Source organism: Ruditapes philippinarum, unplaced genomic scaffold (genome assembly GCF_026571515.1).
Source record: "Ruditapes philippinarum isolate M1 unplaced genomic scaffold, ASM2657151v2 ctg8427_1_1_1_1, whole genome shotgun sequence".
In the NCBI taxonomy this organism is placed as follows: Eukaryota; Metazoa; Mollusca; class Bivalvia; order Venerida; family Veneridae; genus Ruditapes; species Ruditapes philippinarum.
The window spans coordinates 17,953-34,679 of NW_026865369.1; the positions used below are offsets into that span (position 1 = coordinate 17,953).

The 16,727-nt window shown below is 32.6% G+C and overlaps 1 protein-coding gene across 1 annotated transcript; it reads right to left on the minus strand.

Annotated features, from left to right (window-relative positions):
• Positions 1–262: 262 nt before the first annotated feature.
• On the minus strand, positions 263–16,358 carry LOC132728763 (vacuolar protein sorting-associated protein VTA1 homolog). The gene is made up of 7 exons (XM_060714434.1): positions 16,186–16,358; positions 13,900–13,994; positions 13,470–13,594; positions 10,533–10,608; positions 10,012–10,120; positions 3,573–3,863; positions 263–2,130 (listed from the first exon to the last, which is right to left on the minus strand). Exons 1-7 carry the CDS (start codon positions 16,283–16,285, stop codon positions 1,982–1,984), a joined length of 945 nt encoding a protein of 314 aa, XP_060570417.1. The 5' UTR covers positions 16,286–16,358; the 3' UTR covers positions 263–1,981.
• Positions 16,359–16,727: the final 369 nt, after the last annotated feature.

The following is a 16,727-nucleotide window of genomic DNA, read 5'->3' on the forward strand; positions in this document are numbered from 1 at the left end:
GTGGTACGCAAACTTTAACGTAAATTCAAAATAAAAAAACGCAAACTTTAACACTAGTGGTTACGCCAACGCCATCGCTCGGGTGACTAGGATAGCTCTTACTATTCTTATCGAATAGTCGAGCTAAAAAGTGCTATATGTCATAGGCAAGAAAATGAATCAAACACCGACTGTCGCCACAGAAAACGCATTTCACTAAATGACATTCTGTGTCACTAAACCATAAAAATTCTCATGCAAAAAAAAACCAAACTCATTTCAGTCAGAAGTAAACACATTTTTGTATATTTTTCATATATAAAAGATCCGAAATAAAAGTATGTATATTATACATAGTACAATTAATTCAAACTGTCAAAGTATGTATCTTAAAACAGTTTGAGATATACATAACTTACAACGTTCATAAGACTAACTTTCATAATACCAAAAAAACTTTAAGAATGAAAATCTAGAAAAATAAACTGATGGGGAAGCATACACGTGATGTGACAAGAAAAGTGAAGAAACAGATGTTGATTTTTTACATGTTTGTCTCCTATCCAATCTGGATAGTGTGACCATTCTTTAACATAATAAATGTCACCCTACTCTTTTTAAGTATCACACATTCTATAAACTATAATCAATTTACAACAGTCTGTCTGTTATATCAACTTAAATTTAATAACAGTTTTGAAGTTAGTAATTATCTAACATTCAACCGGCAGCGCTTTTTGAACTGATATAACAAAGGCCTATAAAAAAAGTCCTCTTGACATTTCATTTTTCCTTAAAATCATGCAAATTTCTCAAAATATTCCTTTCTGACATAAGGTTAATATTTTCCAAAACTAGCAATTTTAGCGACATTTTTTTCTCCAAATATGAAGAGCCTAAGGCCTCTTCCCAATAAAAAGAGAACACCCAATGGCTGGCCTGTTCAATGAGAATGCAAAAGAAAAATTGTCTCTATCTGTAAATAACATGCTTTACTACAAAATCAAAATTACATAATATACATAACATAAAACATTATGATTAAATAAAATATAATTAAAGATATGCCAAGAACATTTTTAATAGGAATATGTGATACATTCCATATTGTTACATTTGACGGATGCTAAAACACTTGACACGTTTACCTGTCAATAACAAATTCATTTAGCATTAAATGTATTTACAACATTTCTGTGAAAATGCAAACTATAGATATATCCATATGACACAAATGCCCGGATATATTCCACTGTTTTGTCAGTATATAGATGCACAGCTTGTTGGGCAGACGGATGCACAAGAGCAAGTCTATATGTCCCACTCAATAAGAAGTGTTGGCATAAAAATGCTACAAAATATCTCTACCAATGTGTTTAATATATGAATAAAATATTTCAGGTTACAAATAATTCTTTGTTAAAACAATTTATCACACTAATTTTTGAGATACCTATACATCATAAACTTGTCACAATGACATTATGTTTGTTTCCATCAAAATAAGATTGAAGACTTAAATGTATAACAAGCAAATCAATCAAGACTAGAGATTATGATAAAAGACTTGTTTGATTCTTCACCAAAATGAAATACATTGAAAAGATATATATATATATCTAATGAAGGATACTTAATACACTGTCAATACACTGAAACAAGGGCAATAACTCTTTACTTTGTACAAACTAAAAATGATATATATAGTTTTTGCAAGTATCATTAACACTAGATGGAAAAACACTTTACAGATTTAATGACTGGTTTATAAACAAGAAGATAAAACCAGAAGTCTCTAATAAAAATATTATCATTACAAAAATTTGATCAAACATTTACAATCCAAATTATTCACAAAATTTAGACATACAAATGACAATAGATCTACCAGCAATGAATACTAATTGTTTTACAGTGCTGTTGTCCAGAAGATACACGTGCATAAACAGAAAAGCTTCAATACCACAAATAAATACACAGACATGTATATATATCACAGATTTTAGCTATCTTTTCCGGTTGTTAAAAGCTTTAAAGCCTTGGTAAGATTGTCTATGGCCGTACTTGAATCTTCGTATTGTAATGCGCTACTTGCATATTTACAATATTTCATAGCCTTTTGATACTGTTGTGCATCTAGTGAAACTCCACCTGCAAATATCAATCAAACTGAATGTTACACCTCTTCATACAGTATAATTTGTTGCTACAATTACTGTATCTTGTAAATGTACAAGGTTATAAGTCTTGTTGAAAATTTGGTTTTCAATAACATTATATTATATAGAGGATATTTGTTTAATTCAGTGTAAGATCGGGATATATTTCACAGCCACAAGTGAAATATGAACTTTTGGTGTTCACGAGGTGAAATATATTTCCATCTTACACTAAACTAAACAAATTTTCTTTTTATTACATGCAAAGAAATGTTTAAATTTTAATACTTTATGAAAAGCGTGCCAAATAATAATATAATGCGACGTCATTTACGACGTCACACCATTAGGTTGGTTTCCAGTACTGTGCATGCTGGTATTTCACTGAAAAAACATAATTTCACTGCTTCAAACAGTGAAGTATCAGTTTTTTTTTATTTCACTGATAATTTTTTTATAAACCATGTAATAAAAGCATGTAATAAATGTTAAATACCACTGGTCAACCCAAATTGAGAATTCAAAAATACAGGCTACTATTAGCAAAAACTCCAAAGCACTTAAATCTTTAAAAAGTGGAAATAGTGCTATGTATCTGGCTTGTTTGATTACAATCTAGTCAGAAGAGTTGTATATTTTCTAACACATTTATTTCATTTGTTTTTTTTGGTTGGGTTTTACAATGCAAAAACACAGTGTAAGTGATACATGTATGGCGACTTTCCAGCTTTACTGGTGGACCAAACAGCGCCCAAGTAGAACCACCAACGTTGGACAGCTCCTCATATGAAAGAACCCATAGACCCTGGCATGGTTCCAACCTACAGAGGTGATATGCAAGGGGTTTGAAGTCAACAACCTTAACCACTCAGACAGGGACATTCCTTGAACACATTTTTCTTTGCTTCAATAAAGGCCAATGTAATGAATTTGGAGAACATATTTGTATCAAAGTAATACAGTAAAATATCAATACATAAATGAATAGTTCACTGCTTTGCATAGGTTATGCACTTAATTAACAAACTTGCGTTAAACAGCTCTCTATCTATATAAATGAGCCGCGTCATGAAAAAACCAACGTAATGGGTTTGCGACTAGCATGGATCCAGACCAGCCTGCGCATCCTCGCAGTCTGATCAGGATCCATACTGTTCGCTTACAAACCATATAACAAGTAGAGAAACTGATAGCGAACAGCATGGATCCTGATCAGACTGCGCAGATGCGCAGGCTGGTCTGGATCTATGCTGGTCGCAAACCCATTATGTTGGTTTTGTCATGACACGGCTCATATATTGTTTCTATTACAATTATAAACTGTAAACTTGCTATCAAACAGACCTACAGTGTTGGGGTCAAAAGGTTAAAAAAAATCCTATAAACATGTATAATTAAATTTTTTGATATACAAAAAAAAATAATAATACAAACTTGAGTTTGTTGGTGGTTTCCAGTCAGTGTTAAACGATGCTTGTTGTGGTGCTGGTCTTGTTGCATTCTGGGGATCCTGTGGCGTAGAGGGTGGTGCGTGAGTCCCAGTAGGTGCACCGTTAGGTGATGTGTTATTTCCAGGCAGATTCAGAGAATTTGATGCCGATGGCCCAGGTTGGTAGGATGTTGTCGGGCCAGGTTGGTATGATGACGGGTCTGGAGGAGGGGCATAACCTTGAGAAGGTCCAGGTTGTTCAAATCCTATTGCACCTCCAGGTTGTACTCCACCAGCTAAAATAATATAATTATAATTTATTACTATTTTTTTGGTTGAAAGGAAAGTGTCTGAACCACTTCACAAATAATTGTTTCAATGAATTTTATATATTATTTTAAGGTATGAGCCCCATAATGGGCACTATAAGGAACTATAAAATTGACAACATAGGTCAGTTATATACCTTAAAAGACACAAGAATGCAAAATTTAAACAAAATTTACTGTATGGTTTACGACTTATGGAGGTTTTTCTGAAGTTAAACTTGGCTATTAGAAGGGCTCTTTTTCAGAAATGAGAAACTCTAAATATTCTATCTTATAATCATTATGAAAAAAATGTTTTCCTATAGAAAATTTTAAGAAACAAATAATAGCATTCAGCTAACAAATGACCCAGCAAAATTATTGTTTCGACTCAAAATGTTTGAAATATATATATAAATATTACCCTACCCCACCCATTTTAAGTAGTTTTTTGATCATTTTTCTACTTGGAGGGCCTCATTCAAATAATCCCTAAAATTTACTCAAATTAGGGGCTGTTTTCAAAGTTTGCATAAATTTTCTTAAAAGTATATTGGTTGCACTTGTCAAATATAAAAAAACTTTTACAGTCTAGTTTTTATTTTATTAGACTTTGAAAATATCAGGTACCATATTTGATAATAAATTTGGCACAATTTAGCCAATACTGTATAAGTGGTTTTTTCTGCGGTGACTTTATTTCTGCGTATTCTGCTGTCAATTTCAGCACCGCAGAAATAAAAACAGCAGAATATTTCTCCAAGTTTTGTTTTTGGCTTGCAGCCACGGCTGCAAGCCATTTGTTTTGAATAACTTGTTCCGGTAAGGTGGTTTCCTGTTTCCAATTGTTAGTGCATGATTGAACGGGAAACCAGCTGCAATCGTGCCAATCGCAACTTTTCGGCCTTTTCCATCACTCTTCGGATAAATGATAATAGCCGATGTAGTTCCGATTGCAATCATGACAATTCGGGCGATTCCGTCATACTGCGGAATCAGACGAAGTAATATTACGGAAATCTAAGCTATTTTAGTTACTTCGGTAATCCCAGTTTGTTGATATAAATAGGATTTCTATTTTTACTTGATTTATTGGTTTAAACCATAATAAATTATAAACGAAATTGTTCCGTTTCAATTGTTTTTCAAGACGCAAAAGTTAGTTTCTTTTATAATTGTTTTTGTCTGTATTAGTTTTATACAATAGAGAATGGTGAATTTAGTAGTATTCTGTCTTCAAAGGGTGGTCCTGCATGCTTACCAAATCACGCATGATCGAGTTATATTTAGATCTACTGAACGCAATTCAATGGTGAGGTAATCTAAAAATAGCCCATGCATATCATTAACTTTGCCACGTGCTGATCTACAGATAGCGCATCGTATTTGTGATCTTGTAATATAGTTGATACATGCTTATTAATTGGTACCACGTAACGAAGTATTTTAGTGCATTTACTTGTCTATAAAGCAAACGAATGATTTCTCTGCGAAAAAGGGGAAATGAAATGTGCACACTTGTTTCCCTTCAGTATGAGTTAGTATTTTTACAATTGATCATTTTCTTTATTAGTTTTATACAATAGAGAATAGATTTCAAATCGTTTTGACAAAAAATATTCGTTTTTCCAAAAAAAACAAAACAACTAAATAAACCCTTTATGATATACAAATACCGTAAACCAAAAAAAAAAACAATTTTAAAGGGTTGGGATGAAGGCACAACTGTGCAAGCCTTTCCTTTTAAAAGGAAACTTTATTTAACCTGTTACGATATGTGTTCTACATTATGACCTGTTTCGTCTAAAGTAATAATGACTAACTGATTATACAGTTGGCGGGTCATCGAGTTTTGTAAAATTGCCGTCAGCTATGTATGTATCTGTGCTTATACGGATGTACTTATTGTTAATTATGCCAATTTGTGAATATTTTTTTTAAACATCATACATGAATAAGGTGTTTGCCAGGACGCCGAAAGGTTTGTTTACCACTAAATCATTCAAACCATTTTAACCCTTATACTGCTGAATAATCGTCGTATATTTTAATTGTTGTCTGATTTATTTTAAATTTATATCAATTTTCTAAAATTAATGCAACTACCAGGATATATTTTTCACACGTCATTTCACGCTGATGCATACTTTTCTATTGTTTGTAATTACTGTAAAATTTTTGTGTGATGACGATAAACAAATGCGAATGTATACAATGCAAATACAATAGGAAGAGTAATGAGACTTAGACCGTGATAATATGAGTCGCAGAATTTTAAACACGTTTTGTTAAAAAAATGTGCCGCAGAAATAAATTCCACAGAAATAAAAACATGCCAAAATTTGGAAAAAACGCAGAATTTGGAGCCCGCAGAAAAAACCACTTATACGGTAAATACCAATAATAATTTCATAATTAAAATTTTAAACTTTTTTCTTCTCAAAAGTGATCTGAGAGACACAAATAATGTTCAAAGAAAAAAAAAAATAAAGAAAAAAAAAGTTGCCTCTTCTGGGGCTCGAACCCACGCCCCTCAGTTACAATGCAGTTGACAGTAGTTCTAGCCTATTTGAATACTTTTCAAAGTGGAGGTAATGCATTAGGTGGATCATACCTTAATAGCACCAGAACCTTTGAAACAAGAGCACTGTAAAGGCAGGACAATATATGTCCAAATGTAAATTTGTTTGAGTAATCAAAATTAATCTTTCATCTATCAAGTTTTATCTTAAGTATTCTTATGATACTATATGGCCTCCAAGGAAGAGGCATTTTTTACCCTAAGTGCACAATTCATAAAACTTTTATTGAGGTCAACTGGGCAATGCTACATGCCAAATATAGAGGCATAATAATTATCCACAAAAAGATGTGTTTTCCTATATCTTAGTGACTCCAAGGGCAGAGCAAATTTTGACCTCATAGTTAATATAACTATTGTAGAAATCTACAAATTGATGCTACATGCCAAATTAATTGGGCTTTGTAATTTCACACAATACGACTTAGATCTGTTTTCTTATATCAATCAAGTGACCCTGGGGCGTAACATTATATGCCAAAAATGTTTTGGGCATATAAAAATACTGCAGAGTCATATATGTAGAATAATGTCACTTGGTTACATCCAAGGTCATCCAATATAAAAATCCAATATTAAATGTAAGTTTGACAGACTAATGTGCACAATTGGATAAAATTTTAAAATGAAAGATAAAAATCTGAAAAGAATGTCACCTCAGGATTATTATCATTGCTAAAGGCCAAAGTTCAATGATATATACAAAACTGATGCTACAGTTTAAATTTGATAATAACTAACAAATTAAACAAGATGGCCATGATGGCCTGAAATCCCTCACCTGTATATAGGCCCCTGGGCCAAGGCCAATTTTAAACCAGGGACTTTTGTTTGAACAAACTTGGTAGACACCCATTAGAAAACGTTTCATCATAAATATCTAAGTTCTACCTTTTTTGGGGTTTTATAAGAAGATTTTTTAAGTTTTTACTATATACATATAGGGAAAAACAATGACCCCCCTGGAGGGGCCAATTTTGACCCCATGACTTTTATTTGCAGAAACTTGGACAACACTCACTAGAAGATATTTCATGCTAACTCTAGCTCTTTGGGTTTTTTTATAAAAAGATTTTTTAAGTTTTTACTATACACATATAAGGAAAATCAATGACCACCCCCAGGGCGAGGCCAATTTTAACCCAAGGGCCCTTATTAGAACGAACTTGGTAGACAACCATTAGAAGATGTTTCATGCTCAATATCTTAGCTCTAGTTCTTTTGGGTTTTTAAAAGAAGATTGGTTTTTAAAAGAAGATATTTTAAAGTTTTTACTATATACATAAAGGGAAAAAAAAATGACCCCCTTGGACGGGGCCAATTTTTACCCAAGGGCTTTCATTTGAAAAAACTTGGTAGACACCCCCTGGAAGATGTTTCATGCTTAATATCTAAGCTCTAGCTATTTTGGTTTTCTAGAAGATGATTTTTTTAGTTTTTACTATATACAAATAAGGAAAATGAATGACCAACCCCCCCCCCCCTGGACGAATTTTGACCCCAGGGCATTTATTTGAACAAACTTGGCAGACACTGACTAGATGATGTTTCATGCCAAAAAATTTTGGATGAGCTAAAAAGAGGTCAACAGATGAAGTTCAAGGATATAAAATGTAAAAGATATTTCACACACAAGACTCTCAATGTGATCTAAATTTCCAGGCTACGGCTTGAACAATATTAAACAACACTAAAGATTAAGATTATAAGAATCTTACACCGGCTGCAGGTACAGACCGGAATATCTAGCTCGAGGGTAACTGTTTACAGCAGTAACAAGGCTCTGCCGAGTTTCCACTAAACAGTTACCCGAGAGCTAGATATTCCCGTCTGTACCAACAGCAGGTGTTTGATTCATTTTATTGCATAATACATGTCAATTTTTTTCGGAACAGAAATTATGAAAACTGATATTCTCATTACGCACTATTTTCTTATAGTAGCGTATGAACATAAAACTTCATTCCTAACGAAAAAATGACGTCATCCTAAGAACGCGATTCATTCATAAAAGTCAATGTGTCGATGACGTCATTTAAAGCACGCGACTTGTCTTACATGGGGGCTGTAAGACAGAGTTTTCTAGCACCGGTGTAAACGGTAGATAATCCTGTCTGAGATGCAAGAATTAGAGTTATTACACATGATGTTTGGTGAACACTGCAGATATTTTTTTATTGAATCTGACAAACAACTAAAACCTCTGCACAAAACCTAATTACTGTAAACAATATTCAGTTTAAAGAACTAAGTTTCGGAATCCACATTTCTAAAATATAGAATTATAATTATAACCATAAGAATCCACCTGCTGAACACAATAGGGAGAACATCAGTTTAGTAATGCAGTGGTTGCTGGTTCAATCCTTAAGTGAGGCAAAATTTGTTTGTGACCATGTATAGAAGGGATGCAGGACCCTGCATTCATATACCCCTAAAATACCTAAAATGAGGATGCACAGTCCTTTCCTGCCTACATTCAAATGATGTAGAAACTGTATCTACCACTGAGATATGATGTGTGTTAAATAGGCATAACAAGAGCCCGGTTTGAGCCGGGTGATGCTCCCCGAATAGGTTTTGGACACAGAAAGTACACCTCTTGTAGTTTCAGAGTTATGTCCCTGGAAAAAGTTCAAAGTGCAATAATTCCAAAATGAGGCAAGGCAGAGTTACTGTTCTTTGCACTGCACTTCTAATCAATGTGATCTATCAACCTACAAAAGTTCTTGATGATATCTCTTATGATTTCTGAGTTATGTCCCGGACAATTTCAAAATGTAAAAATAAACAAAGGACAATAACTCCAGAATTAGGCAAGGCAGAGTTATGATTCTTGTGCACTGCACATCTACCTATTGAGATATATCTACCTACAAAGTTTCATGTTGATATCTCTTATAGTTTTACAGCTATGTCCAGGACAAGATTTTTCTAAAAGGGGAGATAATTCAAAAATGAGGCTTAACAGAGTTATGGTTCTTTTGCACTGCACATCTACTCAATGAGATCTATCTACCTACAATGTTTCATCTTGATATCTCTTATAGTTTTAGAGTTATGTTCCAGACAAAGTTCAAAGTGTTAAAATAAACAAAGGGCAATAACTCCAAAATTAGGACAGAAAGAGTTATTGTTCTTATGCACTACACATCTACCCATTGAGATCTATTCACCTACAAAGTTTCATGTTGATATCTCTTATAGTTTTAAAGTTATGCCCCGGACAAGATTTTTCTATAAGGGGAGATAATTCAAAAACTGGGCAAAATAGAGTTATGGTTCTTTGACACTGCACTACCCCTCAATGCCCTCTACCAATGTATGAAGTTTCAACAAATTATCTCCAAGGGTTTTCAAGTTATGCTCCGGACAAGACAACGGACGGACGGACGGAAGGACGGACAAGGCGCCGACTATATGCTCCCCCGAAATTTTTCGGGGAGCATAAAAACAGAAAACAGAAAAAAAATTATGTAAACAATCAAACCCTAATGCTTATTCTCATTGGGTGACAGTATCTGTATATTTCTGCACACATCTTATTGTACATACCTTCATCACCATCCTCATTTTGAGGTCCTGGTATTGGGGTCTCTCCATTCTTTAAACATTTATGTATATAAGCTGCCTTCCACTTGGCATACTTCCTATTTTTGTCAATCTACAAATATCAAAGTAAAATCAATTGAAATAATATTTGTTGGTATCTTTTTTCAATATATAAAGGAAAGTGGGCAATGATGGCCTGGCATTACTCAACAGAGTTTAAAGCAAGACTTACAGTATATTCTATATACATATTTAATAATGTATAGGTAAACACAACATCAAATTATTTGATGATTTTCTTTTAAACAAATCAAAATCACTATATCATTAATGGTAGACAATCACCTAAAAATCATTCCTTTTAAATCATAACAAAATTTAATGGCTGATTTCTGAGAATGTTATTAATAGTGAAATACTATCCATGTTTAGTGATGGCAAATAACCCTTAAATTTATTGGAAGTAAAGAAGAAAACAAGCAGCCAACAGTCAAATAAGAAAAATATTATTAAATTATACATACATCTTCATTTAATTCTCCAAACACAGACATTGTGTCAAACAACATGCCTGCTGTATAGAATGATTTTACAACATTCCTGTAAGTATAAAAATAAAGAGATTTATTATTCATTTACATAAATGACTTGATACTTAGATTGTAAAATAAAATGTTAAATGAATTATGAAACTAGTAGGTAGTTTATAGCATTTAGATTAAAGTTTTCTGCAATAGAAGTACTTCTCTGTGTTATTTACTGATGACCTTAATCACATGGAAAACAAGAAACATGGCAATGCCACGAAACCAGGTTTTCAATTATCACCATTGTAGATAAATATGTTGAATTTGAAATACAAATACAAGCAACAAACAATTTAACTATGTGCAATGTAAATCATGAATAGTGTAGGAAGAATTGCCACAGAAGAAGTGTTCACTATATATTCTGTATAAGGAAAAAAAACAAAGGGCCATAATTAAGTCAAATATTAACTAATCACAAAACCCCGACAATATGCGCCAGGGCACTTGATTACAAAGCTTCTGTGAAAGTTTGGTCAAAATCCGTTGAGAAATGTAGGAGAAGTTGCACATGGTAAAAATTGTTCACTATATAATCTGTATAAGGAAAAAAAAACAAAGGGCCATAATTAGGTCAAACATTATACAATCACAAAACCCTGACAATATGCCCCAAGGCACTTGATGACAAAGCCTCTGTGAAAGTTTGATCAAATTCTGTAGAAAAATGTAGGAGGAGTTGCGCACAGAAGAAATTGTTCACTATATATTCTATATAAGGAAAAAAAACAAGGGGCCATAATAAGGTCAAATATTATCCAATCACAAAACCCCCACAATATGCGCCAGGGCACTTGATGACAAAGCTTCTGTGAAAGTTTGGTCAAAATCCGTTGAGAAATGTAGGAGGAGTTGCGCACAGAAGAAATTGTTTAAGCCCGAACACCCGCCCGCCGTCCGTCCATCCACCCGCCCGCCGACATACCTCAATCTAATAACCAGTTTTTTCCTTCGGAAAACCTGGTTAAAAACCTGGTTAATAATTAAATCAATCAACATCAATGACTCCAGCAAATCAATAGCTGTTAGTAGGACAACATGCTTGTCTATTAGTAAAAAAAAAAAGAGTCTGATTAATGTCAAAAAAAACAACAATAAACATGTATACTACAAGACTATAAAAGTTATGAATCTTGTAATTTATTAACAGCAATATTTCATCCAAAATCCATGCCAGACAACATATGAGATATGGTTCTTGGAGAGTGACCATCAATCATAACTCTGAAAGCCTGGACTAAGTTTCAAGTGAAGACCATTAATAGTTTGAGTTAAAATTAAATGTTGCACACAAAACTGAATCCAAGAATATTCGAAGTACAAAGTGCCATAATTCCTGTAAAATCCATGTCAGACTTTTATTGGCCTTGAACTGTGACCTCCTTTTATGATCTTCAAGACATGTATTCAGTTTAAAGTGAATAACTTCAGTATTATAAAAGATTTATGTTGCATACTTTAAAGTGACAATATGCTCATATTTTCATTGTCAAGTTGAGCTGAATTGACTTTATATTTCAAAAGACTGACTGTCAAAATGGTGTTTGACCAAAAGTTGATATTGGAAAATGTTTAGGATAAAATTATAAATTTGACCTAAATTTAAAAAGACTGCCCCACTCTTTTTATAAACTAAGAGTTATAGATAAGTCCTAATGGATATTTACAGAAATATCATTTCGATTTGTGTGTTATTCATTGTTTATGCGAATTTAATTATTAAATTTAAAGGATTTTTGGCAAAATGAAAACTTATTTTGATCTTCAACCGTTCACTCACTTTATACCCTTGGATGGGAATAATGTCACTTTAACTGTAATTTTCTAAAATCACAAAGTATAATTTTATGCCAAAGTTAGGGGCCTAGGATTGTAAGCGACAACAAGTAATGATACCTAAGTCAAGTTTAGTGACCTCCTATTATAATCCTCATGACAGGATGAATTTTAAAGTAAATACATGGACCTTCAGAACTTTTAAAGATTGATGCCACATGCAAAACTTTAACCCAAAATTTCTCATTAAAAAATAGTTACTTTTTGTCAAAATCCATGGTGAGGTTTAGGCCCTTGGATAGAAACTTCCTATTATAATCTCAAAGCCATGTGTGAAGTTACAAGCAAATATCTTTAGTAGTTAATGATATATATGATTTTGTACAAGAAATTAAAATAAGTGATACACAGACGATGACAATGTCGTTGATACATGGGTAGGTAGGAATGTCCCACTTTTCTTCTAATAGTCAAGGTACAAATATAAAACAAAACAAGAGGGCCATGATGGCCCTGAGTTGACCACCACAAACAACTGCTTCTCAGTAAAAGATAAAAGACTTCTTAAGAAGGCTACAGACTGAGTTTGGTAATCATCCATCAATTAGTTCTGTAGAAGCAGACATTTAAAGGTTTTTCTATTTTAGCTTTAGCGGCCCTTAAAAGGGGCCAATCAAATTAATATGAGCAAACTTGATAAAAGACTACCTAGGAATGCTACAGACAAATTTTGGTGATCATCCATCATTTAATTTAGTAGTAGAAGATGTTTAAAGCTTTTTCTATTTTTAGCTCTGTTGACCCCTAAAAGTGGCCAATTGAAATGGCATGAGCAACTTTAAGTGTGACTGTCACAAGGATGCTGCAGACCAAATTTGAGGTAAAGCTGTCCAGGAGTTTTAGAGAAGACGATGATTGTTGACACATGACGACGGACAACTTAGCACCCCCCCCTTTGATACTAATAACTCACCACAAACCTTCAATTCTGGTGACCTAACTAAGAGGAACTGAAAAGAACATACACATTTTCCAGGCCTAAGACATAACTATTTTATCAAATATTGATATCTGGTGCAGAAATTATAATGAACTTACTTGTTAAATCGACCTGCTCTGTCTTCATTATCAGCAAAGAGGAAAACTTTGAGAGCATAATTCTCCATGTGTGCTTGACCAACCACCTCATTGTGAATAGCCTCAGAATCAACTCCAGTCTTTACCTGAATTTATAATCATACAATGATAAAATATTAACAAGAGCACATCAGAGTGTTAACGCTCATCTGTTAATAACAAGTTTTCATAAATATTCTAAGTTAACATATTGATTTCAGATTTATGCCCCTTGTCTAACAACTCCAAGTTTCATGTATATACCTTAAAGATTGTATAAGAATAAGTCCCAACATTAATACACAACTATGACAATAAATGTTCATAATAGCTAATAGCTTGACTTTTTCATCGAAACAGAAAAGCTAAAATGGTAAGGTTTATTTCAGATCATAGAATAAAAATTCTTAACCTTTTCCAGATAATCCATCAAAGCAACATGAAAAGCTCGGCATTCTGGTGATTTCTTGTCAATCTCCATTCCATTTTGAAGTGCAAATAATCTACCTGATTTATTTTTAAAGAAAACATATATATAAATTCTATCATAATGTTTTGACTTTTAAGGCACGAATATGAATTTTAAGTAAAAAGGGATTTCCTCCAACATTACAGTGATTTTCCTACTTAACAGACTAAAAAAAAAGAAGCTCTTTCGAAATTGAAATTTTCTTAAAAATGCAGCGGCACAAAATACCCAAATGCACCCAAATATAGCAATATTTATTTTTGTTTGTATAAAATATAGATTATAATGAGAAATAAATAAATATTTATTAAATATAATATGACTTAGCCTGCTATGATTTTCATTCATTCCGTTGAAATTGACAGTTACGATGTTGTAAGAAAATAAAGTTGTGACATTTGCTTATCTTAGTACTACAGAGGTTCTTTATGAATGTACTTGCAATTTTAAATCAAGATTTGATATTTTGTTGTCTACACTTACATTTTTAAGGTGTAATTTTGTTGAAATTTCATATCATATACAAGTGTCCATGTTATTTAAAAAAAATAGCTTTAATGGTGTACATATAGACTGTATTTTGGTTCAAAACACAATGATAGGGAAATGTATATTTGGGTATGGTTGATTATATCTTAGTGAAAAGGTATATTGTATTCATGATAAAAACAGCACTTTTTTAGGATAAAACATTTATTTTTAGTATAATTGGGCAATATTTGGGTATATTTAGGCAATATTTGGGTATATTTAGGCAATATTTGGGTATATTTGGGCAATATTTGGGTATATTTGGGTATATTTGGGTATTTCGTGCTGCCCTTAAAAATGTTGCAGTTTTCCCAAAAAATCTGAACTTTAACCAGCTTTTTACTTCCCAAATCAGAAATTTTAGTGATAATTTGACCCAAAATCAAGAGGCTAACTTCACTCATGGACTCTTCCCAATTAAGTGAGAAACATAACTGAACAACACCAATTTAATTCAATTCATTTATCAATGCGCATACAGGTATAATGCATCCTATACAACCATTATATTAACGAACGTAAAGTAAACAGAGGTTTTATGCTGAATTTGGCGAAAATACCAAGAATACCTGCAGGATGATTTCAGGCTCTGACGGATCATGTTGGGGCTGAAACGTGCTGTTTGCTTAAACGGACACTTTTTGAAATTTTTTAATAAGTTTAACTTCTTAAACATAAATAGCCTAATAGGGTTCTTATCCAGATTGCCCTTAAAAAAACAGGAATAAGTCCAGTTCGAATGCTAAGTTCGAACTAAAATGCTGTATACAGAGCAACAGATAAGCTTTAAAAGTGAATTGGGTATTACTCCATCATTTCCTTTGGAATTGGGTATTGGCTCCATTTAATTGGGTATTCCAAAACTCGATACCCTATGATTTCAAGATCAATTGGGTATTCAATTATGAAGATATGAATTTTATGGTTTCAATATCAATAAAATTGAAACGGTTTTAAAAAGAAAATAGGATTAACAATTAACTAGAACTTTTCACATTTGTTTTATTTTTTATATAAAATGCTCATGTTATATTTCATAATATTTTTAACAAGTTGGTTTTCTGACTGATTTTTGATTATTTACGACAGTTTTATTTCAAATCATTTTCCGTTATGTACGACGCCATAGGCATATTGCCTTTAAAGCGTCTATTGATACAGCTGAGACCTACTTATTGACGGTCTCCGCAAAACCAACGGTGCCTGCCGGTCTGTTAAGACCGTCGATCTGAGTAGACAAATTGACCGTCTCATGCTTTATTGATATGGCTTAGTCGGTCTTTGGAGACCGGGGATCGTCGAAGACCGGAGACCGTTGATTAGTTAGCATTGATTCGGGAATATTCGTATAGTATGCATATCAATATAATCTTTTTCAAAACTACGAGCGAAAGAAAGATTAATTTTGCGGTGATGAAAATGACTGTACGCACGGGTTTTTAAGACAATTGCGTTTTTTATTTTTTTCAATGGGTTTTGATACGCATTCAAAAATCAATTGCCTATTTCATAAAATTAATTGCGTAAATATGAAAATACACACCTTATCTGTTGCTCTGTGTATATCTAAAAGCTAATTTTGTTAAGGTGATTAAGATAAATTATGACTAATTCTCACATTATATCCGAAATTTAGTTTATCCGAATAAGTTTAGTCTTTATAAAATGTAGCGAATATTTTAGGGAAATGAAACTTACAGTAATACGCCACCACTGGATCTCTTTTATCATGTTCCGTAGCAGTCTTTAAATAGTGCTGGATTGCTTTTAATTGTGGTGGAAGCGGTGGTAACGACATTTTGCAACAATTTGTCACTTTTTCTTTGGAGATTGTCTAAATTCCAGTATTTACATTCCCGTACGGATCCGTACATGTTAAGATTGAACACCACTAAATATTTTCATATTTATTTATAGATATTTTTAATATAAATATTCAAACAGATAAATGTTAAAGTATTATAGAATATTATACAATAGGAATAATTTTTGTACAAAAATATAATACATATTTACCATATATTAAATATAATATAACTTTTTTATTAGGAACTGAAAAAAAAATAAAGATATTAATGCAGTATCCATGTATGTAGATTCTACATAGTTTTTAAATTTCCTTTGTACACTGCAATGTGTTCAAGTTTATTTCAAGATGCAGTTTTTTTCTATTATTTAACACTTTATGATTCTTAGTAAAAAAAACAATTGATCTGAATTCCTGATATTTATTTTGCGAA

Coding starts and splice junctions, on each gene's coding strand:
- LOC132728763 (XM_060714434.1), bottom strand. CDS start 16,285: ATGTCGTTACCACCGCTTCCACCACAATTAAAAGCAATCCAGCACTAT. Junction 10,609..13,469: donor AGAGCAGGTCGATTTAACAA/GTAAGTTCATTA, acceptor TTATACTTACAG/GAATGTTGTAAAATCATTCT. Junction 2,131..3,572: donor GAAACCACCAACAAACTCAA/GTTTGTATTATT, acceptor TGATATTTGCAG/GTGGAGTTTCACTAGATGCA.